Source organism: Salmo salar, chromosome 04 (assembly GCF_965601325.2).
Source record: "Salmo salar chromosome 04, fSalSal1, whole genome shotgun sequence".
In the NCBI taxonomy this organism is placed as follows: Eukaryota; Metazoa; Chordata; class Actinopteri; order Salmoniformes; family Salmonidae; genus Salmo; species Salmo salar.
The window spans coordinates 50,528,976-50,556,143 of NC_138294.1; the positions used below are offsets into that span (position 1 = coordinate 50,528,976).

The 27,168-nt window shown below is 41.4% G+C and overlaps 3 protein-coding genes across 3 annotated transcripts; all 3 read right to left on the minus strand.

Annotated features, from left to right (window-relative positions):
* Nucleotides 1-9,909: 9,909 nt before the first annotated feature.
* On the minus strand, nucleotides 9,910-13,747 carry LOC145878522 (protocadherin gamma-A2-like). Its single transcript, XM_082973809.1, has 2 exons — nucleotides 12,615-13,747; nucleotides 9,910-9,918 (listed from the first exon to the last, which is right to left on the minus strand). Exons 1-2 carry the CDS (start codon nucleotides 13,557-13,559, stop codon nucleotides 9,910-9,912), a joined length of 954 nt encoding a protein of 317 aa, XP_082829935.1. The 5' UTR covers nucleotides 13,560-13,747.
* Nucleotides 13,748-17,741: 3,994 nt separating this feature from the next.
* Nucleotides 17,742-20,238, minus strand: LOC106603233 (protocadherin alpha-2-like). Its single transcript, XM_082973810.1, has one exon. It carries the CDS (start codon nucleotides 20,136-20,138, stop codon nucleotides 17,742-17,744), a length of 2,397 nt encoding a protein of 798 aa, XP_082829936.1. The 5' UTR covers nucleotides 20,139-20,238.
* Nucleotides 20,239-21,530: 1,292 nt separating this feature from the next.
* LOC145878523 (protocadherin alpha-2-like) lies at nucleotides 21,531-25,411 on the minus strand. Its single transcript, XM_082973811.1, has 2 exons — nucleotides 22,954-25,411; nucleotides 21,531-21,539 (listed from the first exon to the last, which is right to left on the minus strand). Exons 1-2 carry the CDS (start codon nucleotides 25,300-25,302, stop codon nucleotides 21,531-21,533), a joined length of 2,358 nt encoding a protein of 785 aa, XP_082829937.1. The 5' UTR covers nucleotides 25,303-25,411.
* Between the last annotated feature and the right edge of the window lie 1,757 nt (nucleotides 25,412-27,168).

Below are 27,168 nucleotides of genomic sequence, written 5' to 3' on the forward strand. Positions count from 1 at the left end.
ACCTTCTCTAGCACAAGGATCGCTGCTGTCAGTGCTCGACCCCAGAGTGTCAGCTCAAATAATCACATCTAAAACGCCCGCGGTGTCTCCAATAAGCCCGACTTCTCTTCCCCTCTGTTTCACCACTCTGCACGCAGTACTAGGCAACCCCTGATTTTCTTCATCATCATCATCCTAATTACCAGCACCATCACTTTTACCATCACCATAATCCTCTTCATCGTGCACATCATCCTCTTCATGATGCGCACCCACATCATCATGGTCTTCATCAGCATGATTGTCATCATCCTCATCATTGTCAACATGTAACAGCTTTGACACGAGACAGTTCGGGTAATTCTGGCGAGCACGCCCGAGGCACGCTCTCTGTGCATCCATCAACAAAGCTGGAGCTAATTCATCTGACACTCTGAAACTGATGACATAAACTACAGTCTATTCTGAGTGATGATTGAGTCCTGCACACAAGAGTTGGTGAATGGAGACTTTAAAACGTATTGTCTTTAAAACATCTCTACTTGTTATAAGACTGGGCGAATTCACTGTAATGATATGGCGTTAAATGCAATATCTTCCTTTCTCATTGGGCAAACTAACATAAAGTAAATATACTGTAATTGTGGGACTTCTCAGTAAGTAGGGATATTTTTACGTTGGTAAATGGCCAAACACAAACCTGCTCCTTAAGGACAAATAGAATACATAGACCTTATCAACAACTTACACAATACAAATATCATTTTTCTACAGAGCCACATTGTGACTCAAAGAAGCTTCTTAGTGCTCGCGTTAATGACTTTGAGCGGTGAGCAGTGAAGTCAATTTGTATCAATGGCTTTCACTGTATCTAACAGGCCGTTGAACGTCTTGCTTGTGTTGCCCACTTTATGAGCTTATAAGGTAAACAAAAGGAACTGTTTACTTGACTTTTGATGATGCAATGTGTGTGTGCGTGCGTGCGTGCTCGAGAGAAAGAGAGAGACAGGTTTGAAAGCCCATTATCTGCAACACAGGCCCATGGACCTGTCAATCTAAACCCAGGTGGGTCTATGCATTAGTAAAAACAGATCATTCGTAGAGAATCAGAGGATCTTGGGACATGGGTGAATTATTCCAGCAGTAGGCAGGGGATTGCAGACCACTGATTCACTGAGCAGCCATATCCGTAGTCCTCTCTCCACATGCCAGGAAAACCCCACATCCTAATGACTCTGTCTGACCAAGACACCCTGCCCACATCACAAGAAGAGGAAACGAGACATCTGAGCTGGACTCTCAAAGGAATACTGAGTGGAACGGTTACATAGACAAATCTAACATAGCCAATCAATTCTAGAGATTCTGTTGCTGCATACCAGCAATGTACCCTTACAAATCATGCCATGTTTTCTTGTTGGATACTGAAAAGGGGAAAATGACATCTGGAATGGCTCCATTGAGAAAATGTGCATAGTTTCCCAACCTTACACTCACAAAGAAGGGTTTTCCTGCTGTGGACTCGGATTGAAATATCTCAGCCTCTCTGTAAATATACAATAAACCCTTCCTAGTGACCCAGGAATGGCAGGTCCTGAATACATCTTTGTTCTGATATCCTGGGGCCTCATTTATCAACGTTGCCATTTTCAACAACATTTCTGAAAAGACTGTGCACGCACAAAAATATGTATAAACTTGGCGCACTTCGTACATACGCACATTAACCGTTATAATCAGACCTGTTGTAAAATTGTGAACGAACATGATAACTCCCGCTTAATAACGCCCATTATGGTGACAATAACGTCCTGATTGGCTGTATACTTTGTAAGTGTTGAAACTAGGCCAAGACAGTAGGCTATCTAAACGAAATCGCAATCGTGAACTTGATCAAATGTCTTTGGAGGTGTTGGCAGAATGTTTTCTTGTGACTTGCTGTATCTGACCGTTTCTGAAAGACAAAAACAATTGCAAATTGTTGTGGACCTGGAAACAGGTCGTTGAATTCAAATGTTTTGCATTTACCTTTTCCCGAACCTGCATATGCTGTGGTGCCTATCATGAAACTATAAGCTTCGGATCAGATCGCATAGAGCAACATACTTTAAATAGCGTATATATTTACTGCAGTCTGTGAAGTGGGTCCAATGAATGCAGTAGTTACATAGCAAGAATAAAGTCATTTGATATGTTGATATACACTACATCTGGATAGATAGTACTTTAAACATTATACATCGTGTTTTCAATAAAAAAAACTATTATGGAACATGAGCTTTTAAAACCACCCCTCAGCTACTCTCAGTCCATCAACCTATTTCCATAGATCACCCTCGTATGATTTCCATCTACCATATATTTTTTCAACGTTTAAGGATGAGCACATTCTCACGTCAAGTGATTTTGTGCGTACACAACGTTTATAAATGAGAAACTTCTCATCATCTTCTCATGCTTCTCATCAACAGGAGCAGGAAGCTATCTGATGCAGACAGAGCGATAAGGTGAGAGGCAAAGAGAGTGACATAGACAGATGGGTAGAAAGACAGAAAATAATAGTACACAGATAGACAGTGTGTGAGAGAGATATGGACATTGTGAGTTAAAGAGATGCTGTAGGTACTGCTATAAACATACACATCTTGCCTTCAGCAACATCCAAAGCTCAACATACAAAAAGTTCATCTAGAGAGAGAGGGAGAGAGAGGGGAAAAAGAGAGAGGGAGAGAGAGAGAGAGAGAGAGAGAGAGAGAGAGAGAGAGAGAGAGAGAGTTGGGCTGGTATGGGAGACCCAGTTCCAGTCCTTATCTTTATCATGTGTTTTATTTTGATAACTTGTGCAATGTTTTAGGGTTAATGTGTTATTTCTGTTTACTATCTATTGCTTTACACCATTAGATGGTTCCTCTCTTGTCAATAAAGCTTATTTGAATTCGGACCAGAGAGCGACATAAAGATTAGTACAGGGGAGGACACAGAACAGTGAGCAGGAGGAGAGGGGTCTGTCTAAGTGGGAAAAAGTCTGATGGCACCACTCCACTCCCCTTCATGTTGACACAGCATAATGATGACCTCTGAACCCGAGACAGTGGTGTATTCTCTTTGGCATCTGACCTCACACCCAACGCGGACGGGACACCGTTGTTCAGACATGTCCTCCATCTCTCTCTGAGGATCCTTGTTTGAGCTCCTCTCCTGACCTCCTCGCTTATGTAAGTGTGCCGGATTTCAGCTGAGGTGCACTCAATTGAGAGAGCAGACAGACAGCCCCCACCACAGCACAGCAGAACAGCGCCCTCAGCAAGGGCAACTGTGGACACACAACCAGCCTCAGGCTCCACTGCAACAGGGACACTCAAGACAAACCCTCTCTTTCTAACTGCACTCAAAACGGCATCTCCCTCTCTCTACTCCTCCCTTTATCAGACACCATCCCCCCACTCGTTCCAATTATTTATCCATCTCTCTTTCCCTCCTCTCTTGTTCTCAAGCTGCGACCGGAGACTGCTGCTGCCTCCAGCTGAAGCTTTTGAGCACAGAAACAACATGACTAGATGTGACAGCGGGTGCCCTCTAGTGTCCATGACTCACTGCAGTATTGTATGAGTTCCCAACATTGTGCACATTTCATAGTGCCTGCTGATTTTTGCCTTGTCCATCCCAACACCTCAATATGTTAGAGGAGAAAGTCAGGTCTATTCATTTCTAAGTCTGTGTCATGATTTACTGTATCTACATTAAGCAGGTGACAATTGACATGAAGCTTAGCCATCAACTACACACTTACCCATGCTTGTATGGCTTCAGAGATTGGTTTGTCTAAGTACAATAACCTGAACAGTACAAAACGAGCTGGTGGTGGACTTTATACAAGGAGATCAATCCTGGCACTTACAGAGTATGAGGCAGAAGGTGAATGTTGAATTTCAGAAACTTGCATCATATCATCTCCAAGGTCAGTTAGACGTGTATGACATAGTAATGGAAACCAGGAAGGCTTGAGTCAGAGAATGACTGCTAATTTGTGTCTGTGTCTCTGTGCCAATGCACAAACATTTCTACTGTACATCCTACTACACCCTGTTTCAGTCCTGGAGCCCTGAGCTATGAATGATAACCCCAACTCTCCTCCCATTGAACTCTGATCCAGTACCAGAGCTGTTGGAGCGGGCTGATGACCTCACTGCCCTCCTCTGTGCATTCTGGTGTAATCAGACGGCTCTGGGCGATGACTGATGACCTCACAGCTCCTCCTCATAACCTGCAGCCAGAGTATCCTCTCTCTGCTCTGACTCACTGATCCAAATGGGTCAAGCATCTCCAGCCACTCTCACTGAAACTGTGACTAATCATATCACACTGAGCAATGGGAAACCATAACAATTCCTAGAGAAACACTATTTTTCCACACAAGACGAGGCGCCTTAGCCGATCATTTTAATGTTTTCTTTTTCTTAATTTTACCTTTATTTAACTAGGCAAGTCAGTTAAGAACAAATTCTTATTTACAATGACGTCCTACATCGGCCAAACCTGGACGACGCTGGGCCAATTGTGCGCCGCCCTATGGGACTCCCAATCATGGCCGGTTGTGATACAGCCTGGAATGGAACCAGGGTGTCTGTAGTGACGCCTCAAGCACTAAGATGCAGTGCCTTAGACCGCTGCACCACCCGGGAGCCCGTATAATGTGAATGAGTGAGAAATTCCTGACTTATACACTACCGTTCAAAGTTTGGCGTCACTTAGAACTTTCCTTGTTTTTGAAAGAAAAGCACATTTTTTGTCCATAGAAAATAACATAAAATTAATCAGAAATATATTGTAGACATTGTTAATGTTGTAAATGACTATTGTAGTTGGAAACTACTGATTTTCTTATGGAATATCTACAGTGCATAGGTGTACAGAGGCATATTATCAGCAACCATCACTCCTGTGTTCCAATGGCACTTTGTGTTAGCTAATCCAAGTGTATCATTTTAAAACGCTAATTGATCATTAGAAAACCCTTTTGCAATTATGTTAGCACAGCTTAAAACGGTTGTGCTGATTAAAGAAGCAATAAAACTGGCTTTCTTTAGACTAGCTGAGTATCTGGAGCATCAGCATTTTGTGGGTTCGATTACAGACTCAAAATGGCCAGAAACAAAGACCTTTCTTCTGAAACTCATCAGTCTATTCTTGTTCTGAGAAATGAAGGCTATTCCATGTAACAAATTGCCAAGAAACTGAAGATCTCGTACAACGCTGTATACTACTCCCTTCACAGAACAGCACAAACTGGCTCTAACCAGAAAAGAAAGAGGAGTGGGAGGCCCCGGTGCACAACTGAGCAAGAGGACAAGTACAAAATGTGGTTTCCTTTCAAAAACAAGGACATTTCTAAGTGACCCCAAACTTTTGAACGGTAGTGAATGTCTGTGGGTGAGAACCCTCTGTCATGTCATTTTGTCAACAGTTACTGTTATATCCTGATTGAGAGACCGTGAGTGCACTGTAACCTCAATATTGTGAGTCAACAATACAAAGTACAAAATAAATGTTCCTCTGTGAGGTCATTGACACACTAACTGATTTCCCTTTGTGATGTTATCTTTAAGGTAAAGAGAACATCACATCACATACAAAAAAAATGACCTCTACCAATCATGTCAAGCACTGATGGTTTCTAATGGATACATCTCTTGGCTGAGTAAGACTGGTCAAACAGGAGCCTCCTACAGACTCTGCCAGAGAAAACTCCCCTCATCTCACCTTCCACTACCACCAGTACACAAACAGAGGGCGCCAGTGAACAGCTTGTGCTAGCAGGCTCACACACATCTCAGCTTGGCTTGGTCTGCCACCTGCAGCCCTCAGCAGAAACATAAGAGCCAAGCCATTCAGAGACGGACTGACAGAAGCATTAGATTATTATAGCTTGGGCAGCTATAGACATGCATAAGAAATAACATACTGTACATCTTAGAGAAGACAAGGACATGATTAGAAACACATCACATTTATTTTATTTTACTTAACCTTTATTTAACAAGGCAAGTCAGTTAAGAACAAATTCTTACTTACAATGATGGCCTACCAGAAGGCATAAGGCCTCCTGCAGAGACGGGGGCCTGGGATTGAAAAAAAAGAATATATATATATATATATATATATATATATATATATATATATATATATATATATATATATATATATATATATATATATATATATATATATATATATATATATATATATAGGGCCATTCTTCTTATACATATAAATATAGGACAAAACACACATCACGACAAGAGACAACATAATACTACATAAAGAGAGACCTAAGACAACAACATAGCAAGGCAGCAACACATGACAACACAGCATGGTAGCAACCCAACATGGTAGCAGCACAAAACATGGTACAAACATTATTGGGCACAGACAACAGCACAAAGGGCAAGAAGGTAGAGACAACAATACATCATGCAAAGCAGCCACAACTGTCAGTAAGAGTGTCCATGATTGAGTCTTTGAATGAAGAGATTGAGATAAAACTGTCCAGTTTGAGTGATTGTTGCAGCTCGTTCCAGTCGCTAGCTGCAGCGAACTGAAAAGACGAGCGACCCAAGGATGTGTGTGCTTTGGGGACCTTTAACAGCATGTGACTGGCAGAACAGGTGTTGTATGTGAAGGATGACGGCTGCAGTAGATATTTCAGATAAGGGGGAGTGAGGCCTAAGAGGGTTTTATAAATAAGCATCAACCAGTGGGTCTTGCGATGGGTATACAGAGATGACCAGTTTACAGAGGAGCATAGAGTGCAGTGATGTGTCCTATAAGGAGCATTGGTGGCAAATCTGACGGCCGAATGGTAAAGAACATCTAGCTGCTCGAGAGCACCCTTACCTGCCGATCTATAAATTATGTCTCCGTAATCTAGCATGGGTAGGATGGTCATCTGAATCAGGGTTAGTTTGGCAGCTGGGGTGAAAGAGGAGCGATTACGGTAGAGGAAAACAAGTCTAGATTTAACTTTAGCCTGCAGCTTTGATATGTGCTGAGAGAAGGACAGTGTACCGTCTAGCCATACTCCAAAGTACTTGTATGAGGTGACTACCTCAAGCTCTAAACCCTCAGAGGTAGTAATCACACCTGTTGGGAGAGGGCCATTCTTCTTACCAAACAAGATTACCTTTATTTTAGAGGTGTTCAGAACAAGGTTAGGGGTAGAGCAAGCTTGTTGGACACTAAGAAAGCTTTTTTGTACAGCATTTAACACAAAATCCGAGGAGGGGCCAGCTATGTTTAACACTGTATCATCTGCATATAAATGGATGAGGGAGCCACATACTTGAAGAGATATCCAGGTATGTATCTGTATGTGTTATCATCCATCCATCCATCCTCCATCCATCCATCTCTCTCTCTCTCTAGCTCTCACCCTCTCTCACTTTCTCTTTCCCTCACTTCCTCACTCCCTCTCATATGTGTTGCAGCACAGGAGGTTGATGGCACTTTAATTGGGGAGGATGGCTGGAGGTAATGGCTGGAGCAGAATAAATGGAATGGTAGTAAATACATCAAAACCAGGTGTTTGATGCCATTCCATTTGCTCTGTTCCAGCCATTATTATGAGCCGTCCTCCCCTCAGCAGCCTCCACTGGTGTGCAGGTTGTCTGATCTGATCTGTAGTGATGCAATGCTCTTGGTTTTGGTCCGTGACCTTTGACCTTTGGGTGTGATACGAGTAATAGATGTGGGTGGACTAATGATGGTTGTATAGTGACAGATAGATGGCTACGGATGACCATTTTAGATGTACCTTAAAATGAACATTCAGATTGGCCAAACAACATGTTCTCCTATTGCACAGTATGAGATTAGGTGGATGACATGTGTTATAATGAAGTAGACTGTAATTGTGAATTTGAGAGCTTCACTGTTATTGACTGAGCGGTTATTTAAAGCCAGAGTGTGTGTTACACTGCTGAGGCCAGGTAAGAGGCATGCTGCTGCCTCCAAACTGGCCCTGCTGAATAATGAAGAGACGAAGGAATGATAGAAGAGGTGACATTTGAGAATCATCTGTCCAAACAATACACAGGGAATGTAGCACGGAGAGGGGAGAGAAGACAAAGAGAGAGAGAGAGGAAATAGGGAAATAAGAAGAAAATGAAGTCGGGAAAGACACAATACAACAGGGTGTGGGATGAGAAAAGAGAGAGAGAGACCTGCATTTGACGGTGTGTATTAGCCGAGGACACACCTTTTCCCCAGCCATAGCCTAGCTCTGGCTTCAGTGGTGCAGTGGAGAAATATGGAGCAGAATATTACTGGCAGGCATCCTGCACAGCCTGCAAGCAAATGTGTGTGTGTGTGACTCTGCATATTACATCACACACCCTCGTTATTGCAGTTCTTAGCATAAATTAAACGCAGATGTTCCCAAATATATATGTCTATTAATATGAATGTACAATTCTTCCTGAATTCCCTTAGGCGTTTGGAGCAGGCTTGCTTAAGGTACAAACAAAAGAAAAAGATATGAAAGGACATCCTGTCGCTCCTATTCCCTATTCCGTCCCCTCTCCTCTGTCTGTGCTGCACTGCAGGGAATTGTTCATCTCTCTTCCTGAGACATCCCTACAGCATTATTAATTATAGACAGGCAAAGTTAAGAAACTCAGTATTACTGGGACGCTATCTGAACAATAGTGTTTGAATATGGTTTATAACGCAGTATTAGTAATTGGGCCCTGTGGACTCCCAAAGAACCAGTGTTCTGACTCCCAGAGAAGTGTGATCTATCAACAGCTCAGAGAGTGGACTGGGGAAATGGAATCACACGATAATGCTGTACCATACACTCTCAATTTCACCTAAGACAGGATAAAAAGTACGACATTAAACATGAAACAACATACACAGCAACTTTATGAGATATGTCATCTCAGTGTGACACACTCTTCATCTGTAAGGCAAACAAGTGAAAAACAGTCCTTAATCAGAATCCTTATCCCAGCCATCCAACATAGAGGTGGGCTCTATGTAATCTCCTGCTCTCAGGGAGTAGGTGATTAACCAGGAGCATAACGAGACTCAATCCCCTCAACTGGTTCAGTCCGCTTCTAGAGGCACTTACAAAGAGTTTGAGAAAACATTGAAATCTTATTAAGGATTAGTATACCACACTTTTCATGGGAGCCTGCTGTAATATGATGATACAAGACACTGTGAAATCTGTGAAAACGGCAGAGAGAAAAGAAAGCAAATGTGAGAGAGTGAGAGAGCATTTGAAAGAGAGAGACAGGGAGACAGAGACAGAGACAGACAGAGAGAGAGAAAGAGAAAGGGAGAGAGAGAGAGAGAGAGAGAGAGAGAGAGAGAGAGAGAGAGAGAGAGAGAGAGAGGAGCAGGGCTCTAGCCCAGACGTGTCTCTCTGAAGTTGCGGTATCGCTCTCAGTGCAGCAGTGAGTGTGAATCCTCCTGCCTTCCACACATAATGCAGGTGGGATTGCTCCAGGGCTCCGGCCTGCAGACCCAGGAGCCTCTAATCCATGTATCTGCCTCTGCCAGATGGGCAAGGTGGAACCACAGGCTTGACCCACTTACAGCTGGACTCATCCATGTCCTCTGTCAAGGAGTCATGCACAACTGACCCGTGGGATGGCATTACAGAAACAAGCTATCATTTCCTATCCTCAGTGACAACCACAACACACAGTCAGAGTTGAGCTCTGAGGCACAGTGGCATAGAATATACGCAATGCAGTCGCTAGACAAACACTGCAGAATGTATGGGCCGAACGCGTGAGATATGCTGAAGTGATGCATTGATGTCAATGGGAGGTGTACATGTCAATTTGAGATACACAAGCATCAGATGTTATGCAATGAGAGCCAAGATTATCTCTCCCCAGAGAGGCTGTGGAGAAATGGCTACACAAGCTGTGACGGACACAGACCAAACACAGAGAGTGCAAAGAAAGGTTAACATGATAACATGGAGGTTAACTTGTGAGTTAAACAGGCAGGCGGGACCGTCTGTGACCGTCTCTACGCACAGGCCAATCCACAGGGGCCATGCACAGAGACAGATAATGGGCACGTGAGAGCATAGCAATGATTCTATGATGATTAACCTACATGATTAACTGACCCACTAACATTGAGATTATACTGTACTTTAGATGAACAGGTTAATAACAATAAAAACCCTACATTCATATTAATCCTAATTACAGTAGTTAAATGTGAGATTCCAATTGAAGCTGTTAAACAGATACGTGTAGAGAGAATCACTAGCATTATGAGCCTCAGCGAACCACAGTCTTTCACCACTCTAGTTCATAATCCCCCAGCTAAATAAATGACACCCATCAGAGCTCATTGGAGATCAATGGGAATGTGACATGTTGATGTTATTCCCTTTCATCTGGAACTGAACTGATTCAAGTTGTGTTAACTTATAATCTCCAATATCATCTTAAAGCCTATATAAATGTTGTAAGTAATATCATCTTAAAGCCTATATAAATGTTGTAAGTCACTTAGCCTATATAAATGTTGTAAGTATTATCATCTTAAAGCCTATATAAAGGTGTTGCCTAAGGTAGTATATCATCTTAAAGCCTATATAAATGTTGTAAGTAATATCACTGCCGTGTAGAAGCCTATATAAAGGTGCCTTGCCTAAGGGTAGTATATCATCTTAAAGCCTATATAAATGTTGTAAGTATTATCATCTTAAAGCCTATATAAATGTTGTAAGTAATATCATCTTAAGCCTATATAAATGTTGTAAGTATTATCATCTTAAAGCCTATATAAATGTTGTAAGTAATATCATCTTAAAGCCTATATAAATGTTGTAAGTATTATCATCTTAAAGCCTATATAAATGTTGTAAGTATTATCATCTTAAAGCCTATATAAATGTTGTAAGTATTATCATCTTAAAGCCTATATAAATGTTGTAAGTATTATCATCTTAAAGCCTATATAAATGTTGTAAGTATTATCATCTTAAAGCCTATATAAATGTTGTAAGTATTATCATCTTAAAGCCTATATAAATGTTGTAAGTATTATCATCTTAAAGCCTATATAAATGTTGTAAGTATTATCATCTTAAAGCCTATATAAATGTTGTAAGTATTATCATCTTAAAGCCTATATAAATGTTGTAAGTAATATCATCTTAAAGCCTATATAAATGTTGTAAGTATTATCATCTTAAAGCCTATATAAATGTTGTAAGTATTATCATCTTAAAGCCTATGTAAATGTTGTAAGTAATATCATCTTAAAGCCTATATAAATGTTGTAAGTATTATCATCTTAAAGCCTATATAAATGTTGTAAGTAATATCATCTTAAAGCCTATATAAATGTTGTAAGTATTATCATCTTAAAGCCTATATAAATGTTGTAAGTATTATCATCTTAAAGCCTATGTAAATGTTGTAAGTAATATCATCTTAAAGCCTATATAAATGTTGTAAGTATTATCATCTTAAAGCCTATATAAATGTTGTAAGTATTATCATCTTAAAGCCTATGTAAATGTTGTAAGTATTATCATCTTAAAGCCTATATAAATGTTGTAAGTATGGAAAGGCTGAGCTTTTGAGGATCTGTGTTTGAGGAACATCAGTAAACCAGAAGGGTGAAGAACGCGGATGTGTAGCACGGGTGGTGTTGAAATAGGACAATACACTACTTCAGTGTATACTGTATGTCGCCAAAAAAAGGCAGAGATGAATTGATTGTTGTTCACTTTAATCAATTGTACAGGACGCAAACAGATGACTGACGTTTCGACCTATACTACACCCCAGGGCCACGTTCAGTATCTAAACGTTGTTTAATGTTGTAGATAGAAATACCATGAATAGAGCCAACATGATTCCTGGTTCTTTACATCAGAGAGGCATGTTTGTTGTACATTACATATTTCTATTTGAATGTTGCAAAATGTTGGGTCATACTGAACGCAAGGCAGTACTGATGCTGCTTTCCACACTAGTGGTGCTGAAATAGGCCTATATTATACCACAGTACAGATGCTGCTTTCCACACATGTGGTGCTGAAATAGGCATGCAGCACTGATGCTGCTTTCCACACCAGTGGTGCTGAAATAGGCCTATATTATACCACAGTACAGATGCTGCTTTCCACACATGTGGTGCTGAAATAGGCATGCAGCACTGATGCTGCTTTCCACACATGTGGTGCTGAAATAGGCCTATATTATACCACAGTACAGATGCTGCTTTCCACAAATGTGGTGCTGAAATAGGCATGCAGTACTGATGCTGTTTTCCACTGTCGTGGTGCTGAAGCACTGATTCTGCTGTCCAGCTCGGTGGCTCTGGAATAGGCCTATGCTCTACTTCCGTAGGCTACTAACGCTACTTTTGATGAAGCAGCATCCGCTGTTGTGAAATTCGACTTCAATTCACAATTGAAGAAAATGTCAATGTCAATTGATTCCAACAATAACATTTTGATAAAACCCAAATCCATGAAGAGTGAATTAATAAAACAGTAACAGACCCAGTAGAAATTGTGAATAATAAAAAAGGCTCACCTTTATCTAAACTCAATAACAAAAAAAAGCATTGTGAAAAGTTATCCTTACCATCTCACTGTTTGGCAGACTTCGAGTCCTTTGGAAAGTGTCCCCTCCATTAATACTGATCAGCTCAGCATCAGCAGGTGGAAACGGCGTTGGTGTGTCAGAGCTAAAACACACGTCATACTGCTGTGTAGATTTGGAGTAAGACCAGCTCCCGTCAGGGTGCGTAGTGATCATTGGGGCGCTGTACCTGCTGAAACTGCCGTCTGACCTGTGGCATTTTACAGCTATTAAACTGATGATAATCAGTATAAATATCACTGATACTGACACAATGGTGATGAGCAGATACAGATTTAAATCTGAGAAACTCTCCTCCTTTACAGGCAGCTGTCTCAAAGTTGTCTGCATGTCACATGTACTTTCAACGACCACAACATCAATAGACACAGTGGCAGACAAGGAAGGTTCTCCATTACCAGACACCAGAATGACCAACAGGTGAGTTTTTAAGTCATTGTCACTCATTCGTCTCTTAGTCCGTATTTCTCCATTGCTGGTCCCAATTCTGAAGAGATTGGTCCCCTTTGGTTCAGAGATGTGATAAGAAAGCAGCGCATTATAACCAGAGTCGGCGTCTACAGCCCTGATCTTGGCCACAAAGTAGCCTGCTTCAGCAGAATAGGGAATGTTCTCAGAATTAACGGCGCCGTGGTCAGAATATGGCGGGAGAATCACAGGACTGTTGTCATTCTCATCCTGGATAAAAACGTTGACAGTGACGTTGCTGCTTAGTGGAGGAACACCAGAGTCTGTGGCCTGAACGTGGAACTGGAATGTTTTAAACTCCTCGTAGTTAAATGACTGCAAGCTGTAAAGTTCACCAGTTAATGAGTTAATATTGACAAAATGACAACCTGCAGCTCCCTTTGAGTTGTTCTCCAAGACAGAATACGATACATGGGCGTTTCCAATAGAGTCTGGATCATGTGCGGACACAGTGAACATGAGCGTTCCAACAGGTGCATTTTCCTTGACATACACACTAAAGGTACCGCCTGCAAAACGTGGTGAGTTATCATTAACATCCGAAATATAAACCGTGGTAACGCTTGTGCTAGAAAGAGGAGGGGTTCCTTCATCTGTTGCTATAATTTTAACATTGTATTGTGAGGCACTCTGTCTAATGCCCCGTTGAGAACAACAGAGTAGTGATTACGATACGAAGATTGAAGGTTAAAGGGGGATTCACCCATTAATCTACAGTTTACTTTAGCATTGTTTCCTCCATCTTTATCTATGACCAAAATGAGCGCGATAGCAGTGCCAGTTTCAATGTCTTCCCTCACTGTGGGTAACAATGACGTGACACGTATCTCTGGTATGTTGTCATTAACGTCAACTACTTCAACCAACACTTTACAATGAGAGCCCATTGCTGATTGGCCTTTGTCCCGGGCCTCAGCCCTAATCTCATAAAAAGCAGTTTCTTCAAAATCGATCACTCCTTTGACGGTGATGTCACCGGAAACGGGATTAATAGAAAATGTATCTAGATTGTTTTCCTGACCATGTCGGCTGAAAAGATACAAAACCTCTCCATTTGGACCCTCGTATAGATCAGTCGCATTCAGTTTTAAAATCTTAGTTCCTGGAGCTGCGTTTTTATACACACGTACTTTGTAAAGCAGGCTACTAAAAACAGGACTGTTGTCATTAATATCCAGGACATTGACTACAATTTCCAATGTCCCGGATTGAGCAGGCTTTCCCCCATCAGCGGTAGTCACTACTAGCTTGACAACTGCCTGTTTCTCTCGGTCTAACGCTTTCTTTAACACTAACTCAGCAGACACACTCTGCTCTCCACCGCTCTGTACTTCCAAAGAGAAGCATTCATTCGGACTGAGTTTGTAGGTTTTCACCCCGTTTGATCCAACATCGGGATCCAAAGCACTCATCAATGAGAACCTAGCACCTAGAAGCACGGACTCAGATATATCAAAGACCTGTTCTTTCACAGGAAAAGTGGGCGAATTATCATTGATGTCCATAACATTTATCTCCACCCGATGCAGGCTGAGGGGATGGTTAACAATGGCCTCTAGATGTAAAGCGCAGGAGCGAGCATTTGGACAAATCTCTTCCCGGTCAACTCTCTCGTTCACAAACAAGATTCCTGTTTTCAGATTGACATCGAAGTAACTCTTCTTTGACGCAGAAACGATCTGAAGCATTCGTGATTCCATATCTTGTACGTTCAGATTCAGATCCTTAGCCAAATTGCCAACAAACGTACCTTGTTTTACTTCCTCTGAAATCGAATACAAAATATGTTCGGAGGACGCTTGCATTATAAAACACAGGAGTAACAAGTACAAATAAATCCAAGAGTGGACGTAAGATGTAAAGTTAGCCATTGTCTCCTCAAGCACGTAACAATACAACGCAGTAGTCCCTAAAATTCAAATAATCTATGACGCAACATATAGCTTCACAGATGTTAGAGAAAAATAGGACCCTAGTTTGCTCCACGTCAGTGTTTCATTTCACCGAGGAGGCCTAAATACTGGTCACATGAGATTCGAGATTATGTGAGAGGCGGAGTCTAAGGAGTGGAGCGGTTTTAAACAGCATTCATGGTCCGTAGTGACACCATGTGGAATATTTTTCAAAGACAAAATAATGTAGCCCTACATCTCTCCCAGTGGCGACCCATCATTCAGGGCAGGTGGGGCAGAGCCTGTTTGCATGTTTGTTTGTTTTTTACATTAATACGTGTCACATATCCGTTTGCAAATAATAATACAAAATAATAAATATCATTGAGTTAATAAAGCCACATACAAACATGGTCTCTCTTTTTGTTTTCTTGAGTAAGGCAGCTCCAAAATGCAGGTGTTTCAGCCTAGCTCAGTGCTTTCTGTGGTGGTGGGGCAGCCAGTGGAAAATACGGAGCGTAGGGGTTGGAATTGTTCTCTAGTTGCGCCGTGATTTGGTCAGTGTTCTGTCACTTATGGGGACATTACTTAACAGTAAAATCTAAGGGTAGAGCTCGAAAATTCATGCCCCTTGAGTGCTGCCATAGAGTTACATTAGAAGTGCCCATCCAAGAAGGCACAAGGTCATTGGCCACAGATAAAATTATGTCAAATCACATTATATCTACAGTAGCTTTGATTGGACTGGTCATGTCAACATCATACTTTCAAAATCTTAGCTAACAAGCTAGCAGTCATTATCATGAATCAAGTCGACAATCTACTGGAAAATCATTTTTAACCCCTGTCATATAAAGATTAATTATAGATAAAACGTATTGGTGCTCATCGGCCATTGGACATAAACATTACTCAACATGTTGGAAATTGCAAATTCAACAATGAGTGGTTTGGAAGAAATCAGTGGCTAACTGCAAGCATTGCAAAGCAATCACTAGCCTGTTATTCAGTGGAGCGGGTGTATGGGCCAGGTCTGGGTCTCTTTTCCAAGTTTAAAATGATAAACATTCAACATTGGCCATGCTGTCAATCCAGCATGATTTCTACTGCGTTCAAAATAACTGGAAACTCGGAACTGTAAAATCTCAGACTTCAGTGATTTCAAGACAGCTGGCAACTCTGTAAAAAAACGAGCTCCAACTGGTAAAATACATTTTGAACGGCCATCCAACTCGGAATTGCAAGTCGGGAAATTGAGCCTCTTTGTAGAGCTCCAACCTGAAGATCACTGACGACATCACAATTTGATCTTGTTCCCAGTTGTCTTGAAAGCACCATAAATCCAGAGAATGACAGACTTTGATGACAAAGTTTGAAGACAATATTTGCCCACGAAGGACCTCCGCAACACCTTCCTGTTCAAGTGAGCACATCCCAACAAGGTGAGTCCAAAGGTGCCTTGTATGCTGCTGCATAAATTATGTAATGTCCCAGGGAGATATGTATACTGTAGCTAAGAAATTAATATTAAGTGTATATTGGGTAGTAAGCTGTTAGTAGCCCATGTGCCTCACCATAATAATTTCGTCAATTTATCCCACATAATTTAGCCTAATATTCTGACTTGGTGGTGCACATGTAGCCTATAGGCCTGTGCCTGTTCTAGAGAAACATAATAATTGAGGATTGTAAGAGCTTTCATTGTCTGCTTTATATGCCCCCTTTATTTATCCTACGGTTCTGACTTGGTGTAAAGGGAGAATACTGTAAAAACGGCCCATGTTCTGAATTATGTCCCTGTACATTTAAAACATGCTGAACAAATAGTTATACTGACTAAGTCGGTCTTAGCTCGCTCATTAATGTCTTAATCGAAATTACGGATTGCCTCCTATCCGCTTGACCTCCCCTTATGCCATAGTTTGTACATCTCAATTGTCAGTAGAAACCACATTGGTTTAAGCAAGTCAGCCATATCAGATCTGTTTTTTTTAAAGGCAGTAAATGAGGCTGAATGAATTGTTTCACTGCCAGACAAGGCTCCGCTGATTGCCAAGTGTAGCAGTAAGGTTGGGACAGCTTACTGCTACAGGTAAAGCTGTTGGGACAGCTTTATGTAGGCCCTAACAGTTTGTGAGCACTGTTTATCACTGTTATAGTGAAATTAATATATTCTTTAGTATTGTGGTGTGTCGTGTAGTGGCTTTGCTGGCATGCATACCCCAATTTTTTGGAGGAGTTTGCCCCAGCAAGATTTACATGCTAAAATGGCCACTGATCTCAGCTGTTTAACGACTGGTAGCCTAAATATAGTCTGACAAAATTAAATGCATTGTAAAATGTATTTTTAAAGGATCAACTAGAACGCTACAAGACCTATATTTAAGCCATTGAGATCTAATAAACGCATGCCGAACCGCTTGTTGTGGCGAGTCGCTGTCCAGGGTGCTGAATGGACGCTTAAGTAACTCCGCTTGTTTGTTTTTTTTAACTACAATCCAAAAACCAATCTCCTAAAATGATAGATAATACACAATTACTTACATAAATATAACTTCCTACTGGCAAGTCACATTTCGTTACCTAAAAGACCAATATAGGCCTACCTTCGAGATAATTGTAGTTAGGCCTAAACAAGATGATCGAAAACAACAACAAAAACACACCGAAATCACAGTTTTGAAAGAGGAGGGGTTCCTTCATCTGTTGCTATAATAGTAACATTGTATTGTGAGGCACTCTGTCTGTCTCATGCCCCGTTGAGAACAACAGAGTAGTGAAGAAAACAATAGGTTACCTTCTCACTGTTAGGAAGCGTGTGTGTTCTTTTAAAAGTGTCCCCTCCATTAATACTGATCAGCTCAGCATCAGCAGGTGGAAACGGCGTTGGTGTGTCAGAGCTAAAACACACGTCATACTGCTGTGTAGATTTGGAGTAAGACCAGCTCCCGTCAGGGTGCGTAGTGATCATTGGGGCGCTGTACCTGCTGAAACTGCCGTCTGACCTGTGGCATTTTACAGCTATTAAACTGATGATAATCAGTATAAATATCACTGATACTGACACAATGGTGATGAGCAGATACAGATTTAAATCTGAGAAACTCTCCTCCTTTACAGGCAGCTGTCTGAAAGTTGTCTGCATGTCACCTGTACTTTCAACGACCACAACATCAATAGACACAGTGGCAGACAAGGAAGGTTCTCCATTATCAGACACCAGAATGACCAACAGGTGAGTTTTTAAGTCATTGTCACTCATTCGTCTCTTAGTCCGTATTTCTCCATTGCTGGTCCCAATTCTGAAGAGATTGGTCCCCTTTGGTTCAGAGATGTGATAAGAAAGCAGCGCATTATAACCAGAGTCGGCGTCTACAGCCCTGATCTTGGCCACAAAGTAGCCTGCTTCAGCAGAATAGGGAATGTTCTCAGAATTAACGGCGCCGTGGTCAGAATATGGCGGGAGAATCACAGGACTGTTGTCATTCTCATCCTGGATAAAAACGTTGACAGTGACGTTGCTGCTTAGTGGAGGAACACCAGAGTCTGTGGCCTGAACGTGGAACTGGAATGTTTTTATCTCCTCGTAGTTAAATGACTGCAAGCTGTAAAGTTCACCAGTCAGAGGATTTAAGTTTACAAAAGAAAAAAATTGCGGGTCATTGCGTCCCGATAGTGCGTAAGTAAGTTTAGAGTTTTCATCGATATCAGGGTCATTCGCTGTCGCGCTGCCAACACGAACCCCCACTGGACTATTCTCCTTGATATACACGTTCATTATGGGCTCTGGAAAGCTTGGCGCGTTGTCATTCACGTCAGAAATGTGTACAGTAATAACACTAGTGCTGGAGAGAGGTGAGGTCCCCTCATCGGTGGCTTTAATAGTTACATTATAAAGAGGTGCGCTCTCTCTGTCCAGAGGCCCGTCTACAACTAAAGAGTAATAGTTTTTATAAGACGACTGTAATTTAAAAGGAACATCTCCGGTTACTTCGGACTTGATGAGTCCATTTTTCCCACCGTCTTTGTCCCGCACATTTATTGAAGCAACAACTGTTCCTTTCTTAGCATTCTCCTTCAATGCGATGGGGGGCGACGTCACTATTATCTCTGGGGAATTGTCATTCACATCCAGAATTTCAATGATGACTTTGCAATAGGCACTCCTTCGCGGATTACCTTTGTCTTTTGCTTGTATACGGATTTCAAACGCAGGGTTTTCCTCGTGATCCAAACGCCCTTTAACTGTTAATTCACCAGTACGCTGGTTGAGTTGAAAGACACGTTGTGTGCCCGTTTCTCCTTTCCCAGTGAATGAGTATTCAATTTCACCGTTCACTCCCTCGTCTAAGTCTGTTGCGTTTAAAGTTAGAATTAAAGTTCCAAATGCAACATTTTCCGACACTTGCACTTTATAGAGAGGTTTGGAGAACATCGGAGTATTATCGTTGGCATCTATTAGGTGAATTACTATCTGTTGAGTTCCGGATCGTGGAGGTTTTCCTCCGTCAACAGCAGTCAGTACAAGCTTTATCACATCCTGTTTCTCTCGGTCTAAAGCTTTCTGTAGTATTAACTCAGAAGACACACTCTGTTCGCTACCGCCTTGTACATCTAGAGAGAAGTGTTCGTTTAGACTCAGTTTGTAGGTTTTCACAGAGTTACTTCCAACATCCGAATCGCTGGCGAACGGTAAGGGAAATCTGTCCCCTGGAAAGGCGGATTCAGTCATATTGACATCATGAATGCGCTCCGCAAACGATGGCGGGTTGTCATTTATGTCCACAATGTTTACTTCAATACGATGGATATGCATAGGATTATTCAATATCGCCTCAACATCAATGGAGCATTTTACTGAGTTTGAGCAGAGGGCTTCTCGGTCTATTCTCTCATAGACAAAAAGATTACCTGTCTTCACGTCGACATCAAAATACCTCCTTTCGGATCCCGTTACAATGTGAATCTCTCTCGAAACCAGTTCTCTCAAATTTAGATTTAGGTCTTTAGCGATATTTCCAACAAATGTGCCTTTATCTACCTCCTCTGAGACGGAATACACGAACTGTCCAGAACAGAATCCCCATGAACAAAGCAGCAGAAGATATTCTATCCAAACACGTCTTCTGTGGTCACACAGGCCCATCGCTGTTCAAGTAGTGCTTATTGCAACAATACTCAAAGGGAAAAAATGAACATAGCCAAATGCTGGCTCTGCTAGTCCGTGCTTGTACAACAAAAGTGATTCGGACAAACTATGATTTCCCTCTCCTGTCAAAACAAACCACTGCTTTCAACTCGATTCCTTTTTTAGTATTCACTAGAGGAGGAGTCCAGCATTATTCCTCCTATTAATAATTGTCATGGTCAACAGCGACATCCTGAGTTTTCTGTATGTATAGGCTACAGCATAAATACTATTGACAAAACGAGTCTGCTATGTGTCAATTACACCACCGTGACTCTTACCAAACCAATTTGGCCAAATATACCTTTTAAAGAGTACTATTTCAAATAAAAATATAAAACTGTAACAAGAACGCATCTTCGAACTATAGAAAAGCTGGGTTGGTCATGTGTAATTACGCACGAGTATCCAAAACGATTAAGAGTTCGGCGACATTGCAAACATGACCAAGTACATAATGTAGAGTGAGAGACTTGCTAGCACATGACAATATGGTACGAAGTGCTTACGAAACTACCCCTGTCAGTAATGAGTCTGCTGATAATAATCTACATAAATGATGCAAATGACTTTGCATGTCTATCCTGGTTGTTACTTCTACAATAAACAACACCAAAAACGATACTATTTTGACAGGTTCAAAAAGAACGCGGAACAACCGTAATGCAGAAAACATGTTAGTATGAATGAGTCTGACAAAAACCAAAGGAATTAGTCGTATGTCGCAGTCCATAGAGCTGAATTGAAACTCTAAACACCTCAGCATTTAAAGCTGGATTTGACCTAACATAAACATACCCAAGTTGTACTCTCTCGTCAAGTTAGAAGGGATTCAAATTATGAAAAATGTGTAGAATATACATGCAAGATGATAACAATGTCAGTAAAAAAAAAAGAAATCTAAAGTCAACGACAAAAAAAAAAATATTTTGAAAAGTTGTCCTTACCTTCTCACTGTTTGGCAGAGTTTGTCCTTTGAAAAGTATCTCTTCCATTAATACTGGCCACATCTGCCCACATCCGCATCCTCAGTCACTGGGAGAAAAAAATCGCTCTCCCGCAGGAGCGTTTTCGTAAACATTTATGCCAGTGAATTTACCAAGAAAGAAGGTTCATTATCATTTATATCCAGTATCTCTATTTCAACGCGAAAAATGTTCAGATGATTGTGCGTAATGGCCTGCACTTCAGATTGTTCTCACACAGCTCCTCGCGGTCGATTCTCTCATTCACAAATAGGACGCCAGTGTTTAGGTTCACAAAATAATACAATCTCAAACATATGGGACTCAAGTTCCTGAAAATTGAGGTTGAGGTCCTTGGCTATATTCCCAATAACGGTTCTCTTGTTCACCTCATCTGAGACAGAATAGACAAAGAAGCAGCAGAATCCGAATCCAACAATATCCACAATGCACGGAAAGGCCCATCGCTATGCACAGACCTTCTGTGAGTTGTTTACAGTAGATTCATAATATTGCTAACATCGCGTTGTAAAAGACAAATCTCTAGTATACCACGGTTGTTTCTACACACATGCCTATCTAAAGTGGATCCCCTGACTCTACCTTAAGCAGTGGAGGTTAGGGGAGGAATGAGCCCCACATAGCGGTCAGCTGAATATACGGTCTACAGCGACACCAAGTGCTCTTACTGTGCTCTTAAAAAAGAACACAGCCTTATCTGAGTTATTCACGATGTTAGAATCTAACATGAGGGGTGTCTACACAACAAACAAATAAACAAATAAGCACATTGATCCAATGAACAACACTTTCTTCTAAAATGTAGCTTCTCGCTTAGCCCAACGTGCCAAACAGCGGATGAACAGTTTGGCTAAACATGCTATGGTCTACACAGACCAGTTGTTTTTTATTTAACCAGGAAGGACTCATTGAGATTTGAAATCTCCTTTTCAAGAGCGTCCTGGCCAAGATAGGCAGCACCAAGTCATTACACAATTATAGACATACAACGTGAAAAACGACAGGTAATCTAGTAAAAAAAAACAACATATAATTCCCAAGAGAATACGAAAATCAGAAAACAGTCAATTAAAAACATTGACAAGTTAAGGAATCAGCATCAAAATCCTTCATCAATAATTTAAAAACACCAATCAGGAGAAGTTCTTCCAGTTAAGGCGTTCCAAGGCGGTGGCGCAGAGTACATAAGATATAGGTCCTGCGAACGAAGAGAGTACCCACCACATTTATGAAGAATAAAAATGGCCCAAAATGGCTTTGTAAATAAAAGTATACTGGTGACTGAGCCTACGAGTGCCTAGAGAAGGCCAGCCAACCCTGGTAAATAAATTGCAGTGGTGCGTAAGGGTTTTGCAGTTTAAAATAAATCTGAATGCTCCATTGTTGCTTCTACAATAAACAACGGAACAACTATATTTCGACAGGTTGGTATATTTATATAATAGAGGAGACTATTAATAACAATGCATCAATTTAACGAGAAAACATGCAAGCAGGAATGAGGCTGACACGAACCAAAGCAGCCATATGTCGCTGTCTATGGTGCTGAACAGAGACGCTTAACAGTGTACGGTATAGATTTTGAGCTTCTTTTTAGCGAACCAAAACCGCACCAATACAACTGTCTTAGTAAGTAATAATGGATTTAAATTCGTGCGATAGATAACATTTTTTAACATATTTAAGAAAATATTTACAAACTGCAAGCAAGATAATAGTAATATTTCAGTGGGAAATGAACGACAACGCAATGGGGAAAAAAAAGCCAAATGAATAGTTGCCCTTACCTTCTGTGAGTTAAGGAGAGTTCGCGTCCTCTGAAAAGTGTCCCCTCCATTAATACTGATCAGCTCAGCATCAGCAGGTGGAAACGGCGTTGGTGTGTCAGAGCTAAAACACACGTCATACTGCTGTGTAGATTTGGAGTAAGACCAGCTCCCGTCAGGGTGTGTGGTGATCATTGGGGCGTTGTACCTGCTGAAACTGCCGTCTGACCTGTGGCATTTTACCGCTATTAAACTGATGATAATCAGTATAAATATCACTGATACTGACACAATGGTGATGAGCAGATACAGATTTAAATCTGAGAAACTCTCCTCCTTTACAGGCAGCTGTCTCAAAGTTGTCTGCATGTCACCTGTACTTTCAACGACCACAACATCAATAGACACAGTGGCAGACAAGGAAGGTTCTCCATTATCAGACACCAGAATGACCAACAGGTGAGTTTTTAAGTCATTGTCACTCATTCGTCTCTTAGTCCGTATTTCTCCATTGCTGGTCCCAATTCTGAAGAGATTGGTCCCCTTTGGTTCAGAGATGTGATAAGAAAGCAGCGCATTATAACCAGAGTCGGCGTCTACAGCCCTGATCTTGGCCACAAAGTAGCCTGCTTCAGCAGAATAGGGAATGTTCTCAGAATTAACGGCGCCGTGGTCAGAATATGGCGGGAGAATCACAGGACTGTTGTCATTCTCATCCTGGATAAAAACGTTGACCGTGACGTTGCTGCTTAGTGGAGGAACACCAGAGTCTGTGGCCTGAACGTGGAACTGGAATGTTTTTATCTCCTCGTAGTTAAATGACTGCAAGCTATAAATCTCACCAGTTAATGAGTTAATGTTTATCATTGTAGACAAGGTTATGCCATCATTGCTTTCTAAAAACGAATAAGACATCTGAGTGTTTTCATTCATGTCTGGATCATGGGCAGTCAAGCTGGCAATAAGCCCTCCAACGGGACTATTTTCCTTTAGATAAACATTAAATATAGGTTCTGAAAAGCGAGGCGCGTTGTCATTCACATCAGCGACGTAAACATAAATGACACTGTTACTGGAGAGAGGTGGGATGCCTTCATCTGTAGCTATAACGGTCACATTGTACTGGGAAGTGCTCTCTCTATCTAGAGATCCATCTACCACTAACGAATAATAGTTATTATACGAGGACAGCAATCTGAATGGAACAGAGTCTAGTATTTGACAGTGTACTTTTCCATTTACACCCCCGTCTTTATCAGATACTGTTATTAGACCAACTGCTGTACCTGATTTTGCATCCTCTCTGACTGCATTCATCATTGAAGTTACTGAGATTTCTGGAGCATTGTCATTGACATCAATCACTTCAACCAAGACTTTACAATGCGTTGTGCGAGGACTAGCACTCCTGTCTTTGGCCTGTACGTGCAGCTCAAACGCAGCATTCTCCTCGCGGTCAATGGTTCCTTTAACTGTGATTTCACCAGTCACTTTGTTCATTTGAAATGCGTCCAATGTTTTTTCCTTCCCGTGGCTTATCAAAGAATAAACGATTTCCCCATTTACACCCGAGTCCACATCGGTTGCGTTCAGTTTTATTAAATGTGTGCCAATTGGTATGTTCTCTGATATACGTACTTTGTACAATTGTTTGCTGAAGACTGGACTGTTATCGTTCACATCTATCACATTCACTATTATCTGTAATGTCCCGGATCTGGCAGGTGTTCCTCCATCAACAGCAGTCAGTAACAACTGGATCCCAGCCTGTTTCTCTCGGTCTAAAGCTTTCTGTAACACTAACTCAGCAGACACGCTCTGCTCGCCACCGCTCTGTACATCCAAAGAGAAGTGTTCATTCGGGCTCAACTTGTATGTTTTCACTGTATTACTCCCTATATCAGCATCGTCAGCACTAGGCAAGGGATATCTTTCGCCTTGAAATGTGGATTCGGTTATATTCAAAGTATAAACATTTATTGGGAATGAAGGTCCGTTGTCATTTATATCTAACACATTGATTTCTAAACGATACATGTTGAGAGGGTTCTGTGCAAAGATCTCCAGGTTTAGAGAACATTTCTCACTGGTCATACAGAGTTCCTCTCGGTCGATTTTTTCCTTCACAAACAGAGCCCCGGTTTTTAAATCCACATCCAAATACTTCTTGTTAGAGCCGGAAACAATCTGAAACATATGAGACTCCAGTTCCTGAACATTGAGATTGAGATCCTTGGATATATTCCCAACAACGGTTCCCTTGTTCAGCTCCTCTGAGACAGAGTAGATCATCTGTCCCGAAATTAAATCCCATACGCAAAGAAGCAGTACAACCGGAATCCGGTATCCACACTGCACGGAATGGCCCATCGTTATAGCCACTGTTCACCCGACGCTGGTAGTGCTCTATGAGCAGACATATATTTCAGAAAACAACCACTTCTTATGCCCTCGCGGAAGGGCTGTCGTTTCAAATGGAATCTGACTGGGTGTTATTCTGACAAAAGCCTACACAACACTGATAGCGACAGAAGAAGTGGCCCTAGAACCAAATCCACGGTCTACAGCGACACCCTGCGTCTTGCTTACTAAACGGCCATGACACTGCTCAATGAGAAGAAGAAAAAACGCGTTATCTACGCGTCATATGTTAGCCCGAAATAAAACAGTTTAATAGCAAATAAGTAAAACATATGTTTTGAAATAATATATAATCGTTTTCATCTAGTACGTCGACAATTGTTTATGTGGTCTCTGATCTCGGAGGCTTTCCTCCATCAATAGCAGTCAGTAGACGCTTTATCCTGGCTTGTTTCTCTCAGTCTAACGTTTTCTGTAGTTGCTCCCTACATCCTGTAGACAGAGGAAATATAGCTCCTGGTGCAGGTAGCGCAGCAATCCGTATAGTCTGCGATTTCACACGAAAATGTGGTGCGTTGTCGTTTATGTCCAGTATAATTACTTCAACATTGTACATTCGTAAAGAATTAATACCAATAACCTCCAAGCTTTCAGTGTAAATAAGGTTGTTAATAAGACAAAGCTTGAAGAAACCCCCAGTGTTTAAATGTACTTCAAAATGTTTCTTAAATCTTCCCGTTTCTATCTGGATCCTGTTTGCCTCCAGTTCAGTCACTTTTACATTTACACCCTTAGCCAAATTCCCAACAAATGTCCCCGGTTTTAACTCATCGGAAACGGAATAAGTAATTTGTTCAGACTCAGCACCCCGAATACAAAGCAACAGCCAAAATAGATTCACAATCCAAACCCATTCACGGCTCTCGAATGTAGTCCCTGTTAAGGAATCCTTTCACAGAGGGAATCCGAACAGTGTGACGGGAAGAAAGAGAACCAAATGAAAACAATGGATGATGTTGCTATCCTAACGAGAAACAGTAACCTCACCGTCCGCCACCTCATTACCATTTCACTGACAGTCGGCGTAAAATAGGCTTTTTGCTAGTCCCTAGGTGGATTTGAGTAAATTAGTGTTTTGCTGGTAGACACTGACACGGTGTGGAGAGTAACTTGAATGATAAAAAAGCCCACAAGAGACCGGTAAACTGACTCCAGAGAAAAGAGCTGGCATTGGCTACAGGAGGGCAGAACGGAAAGCTGTGAAAAGTGTTGTGCAGTGCTGTTAGATTCTGATATGCAATCCAACTAGATAAATGTCTGGTGGTTTTTATTAGTAAAAAGTCAGTCTTAGAGAAAGGGGAAACAATATATGACTAATAAAAATGAAGAACGCTCCCCAAAAACGTTTAAAAATAAAGAAACCACGTGGAGTCTGATTTCAGCACCACGGAGAGCTCCCGTCCAACCGCCACTCTGTTTAGCGGACATCTACTCCGGTTCAGTTCCCACAGCTCGCCTGATACACAGTCAGGGTGGTTGTTAAGCCAGAACACAGGAGCGGCACTCAGAAGTCAGACAAGAAACTCGTCCTGCCATAAAACAAGAACACAGTTTTATACTGAGAATAATTCCCGACTAAATAGAAACAACATCGTAAATAGAAAATCAGGCATTGATAGCCATCATTCATCCTGTGTTGTGTAATAGCTTACACGTACAATGATAATACTGTAGTCACACACACATGCAGACACAGTCAAGAGCACGCACACACACACGCATGATTTTTTTCCCTTTTACTCGTACTAACCTTCATTCAATTACTCAGTATAATCATTCATCAATCATAGGATAGCTATCTCTTTCAAATCTAGA

Coding starts and splice junctions, on each gene's coding strand:
- LOC145878522 (XM_082973809.1), bottom strand. CDS start 13,559: ATGTTCACTGTGTCCGCACATGATCCAGACTCTATTGGAAACGCCCAT.
- LOC106603233 (XM_082973810.1), bottom strand. CDS start 20,138: ATGGGCCTGTGTGACCACAGAAGACGTGTTTGGATAGAATATCTTCTG.
- LOC145878523 (XM_082973811.1), bottom strand. CDS start 25,302: ATGGGCCATTCCGTGCAGTGTGGATACCGGATTCCGGTTGTACTGCTT.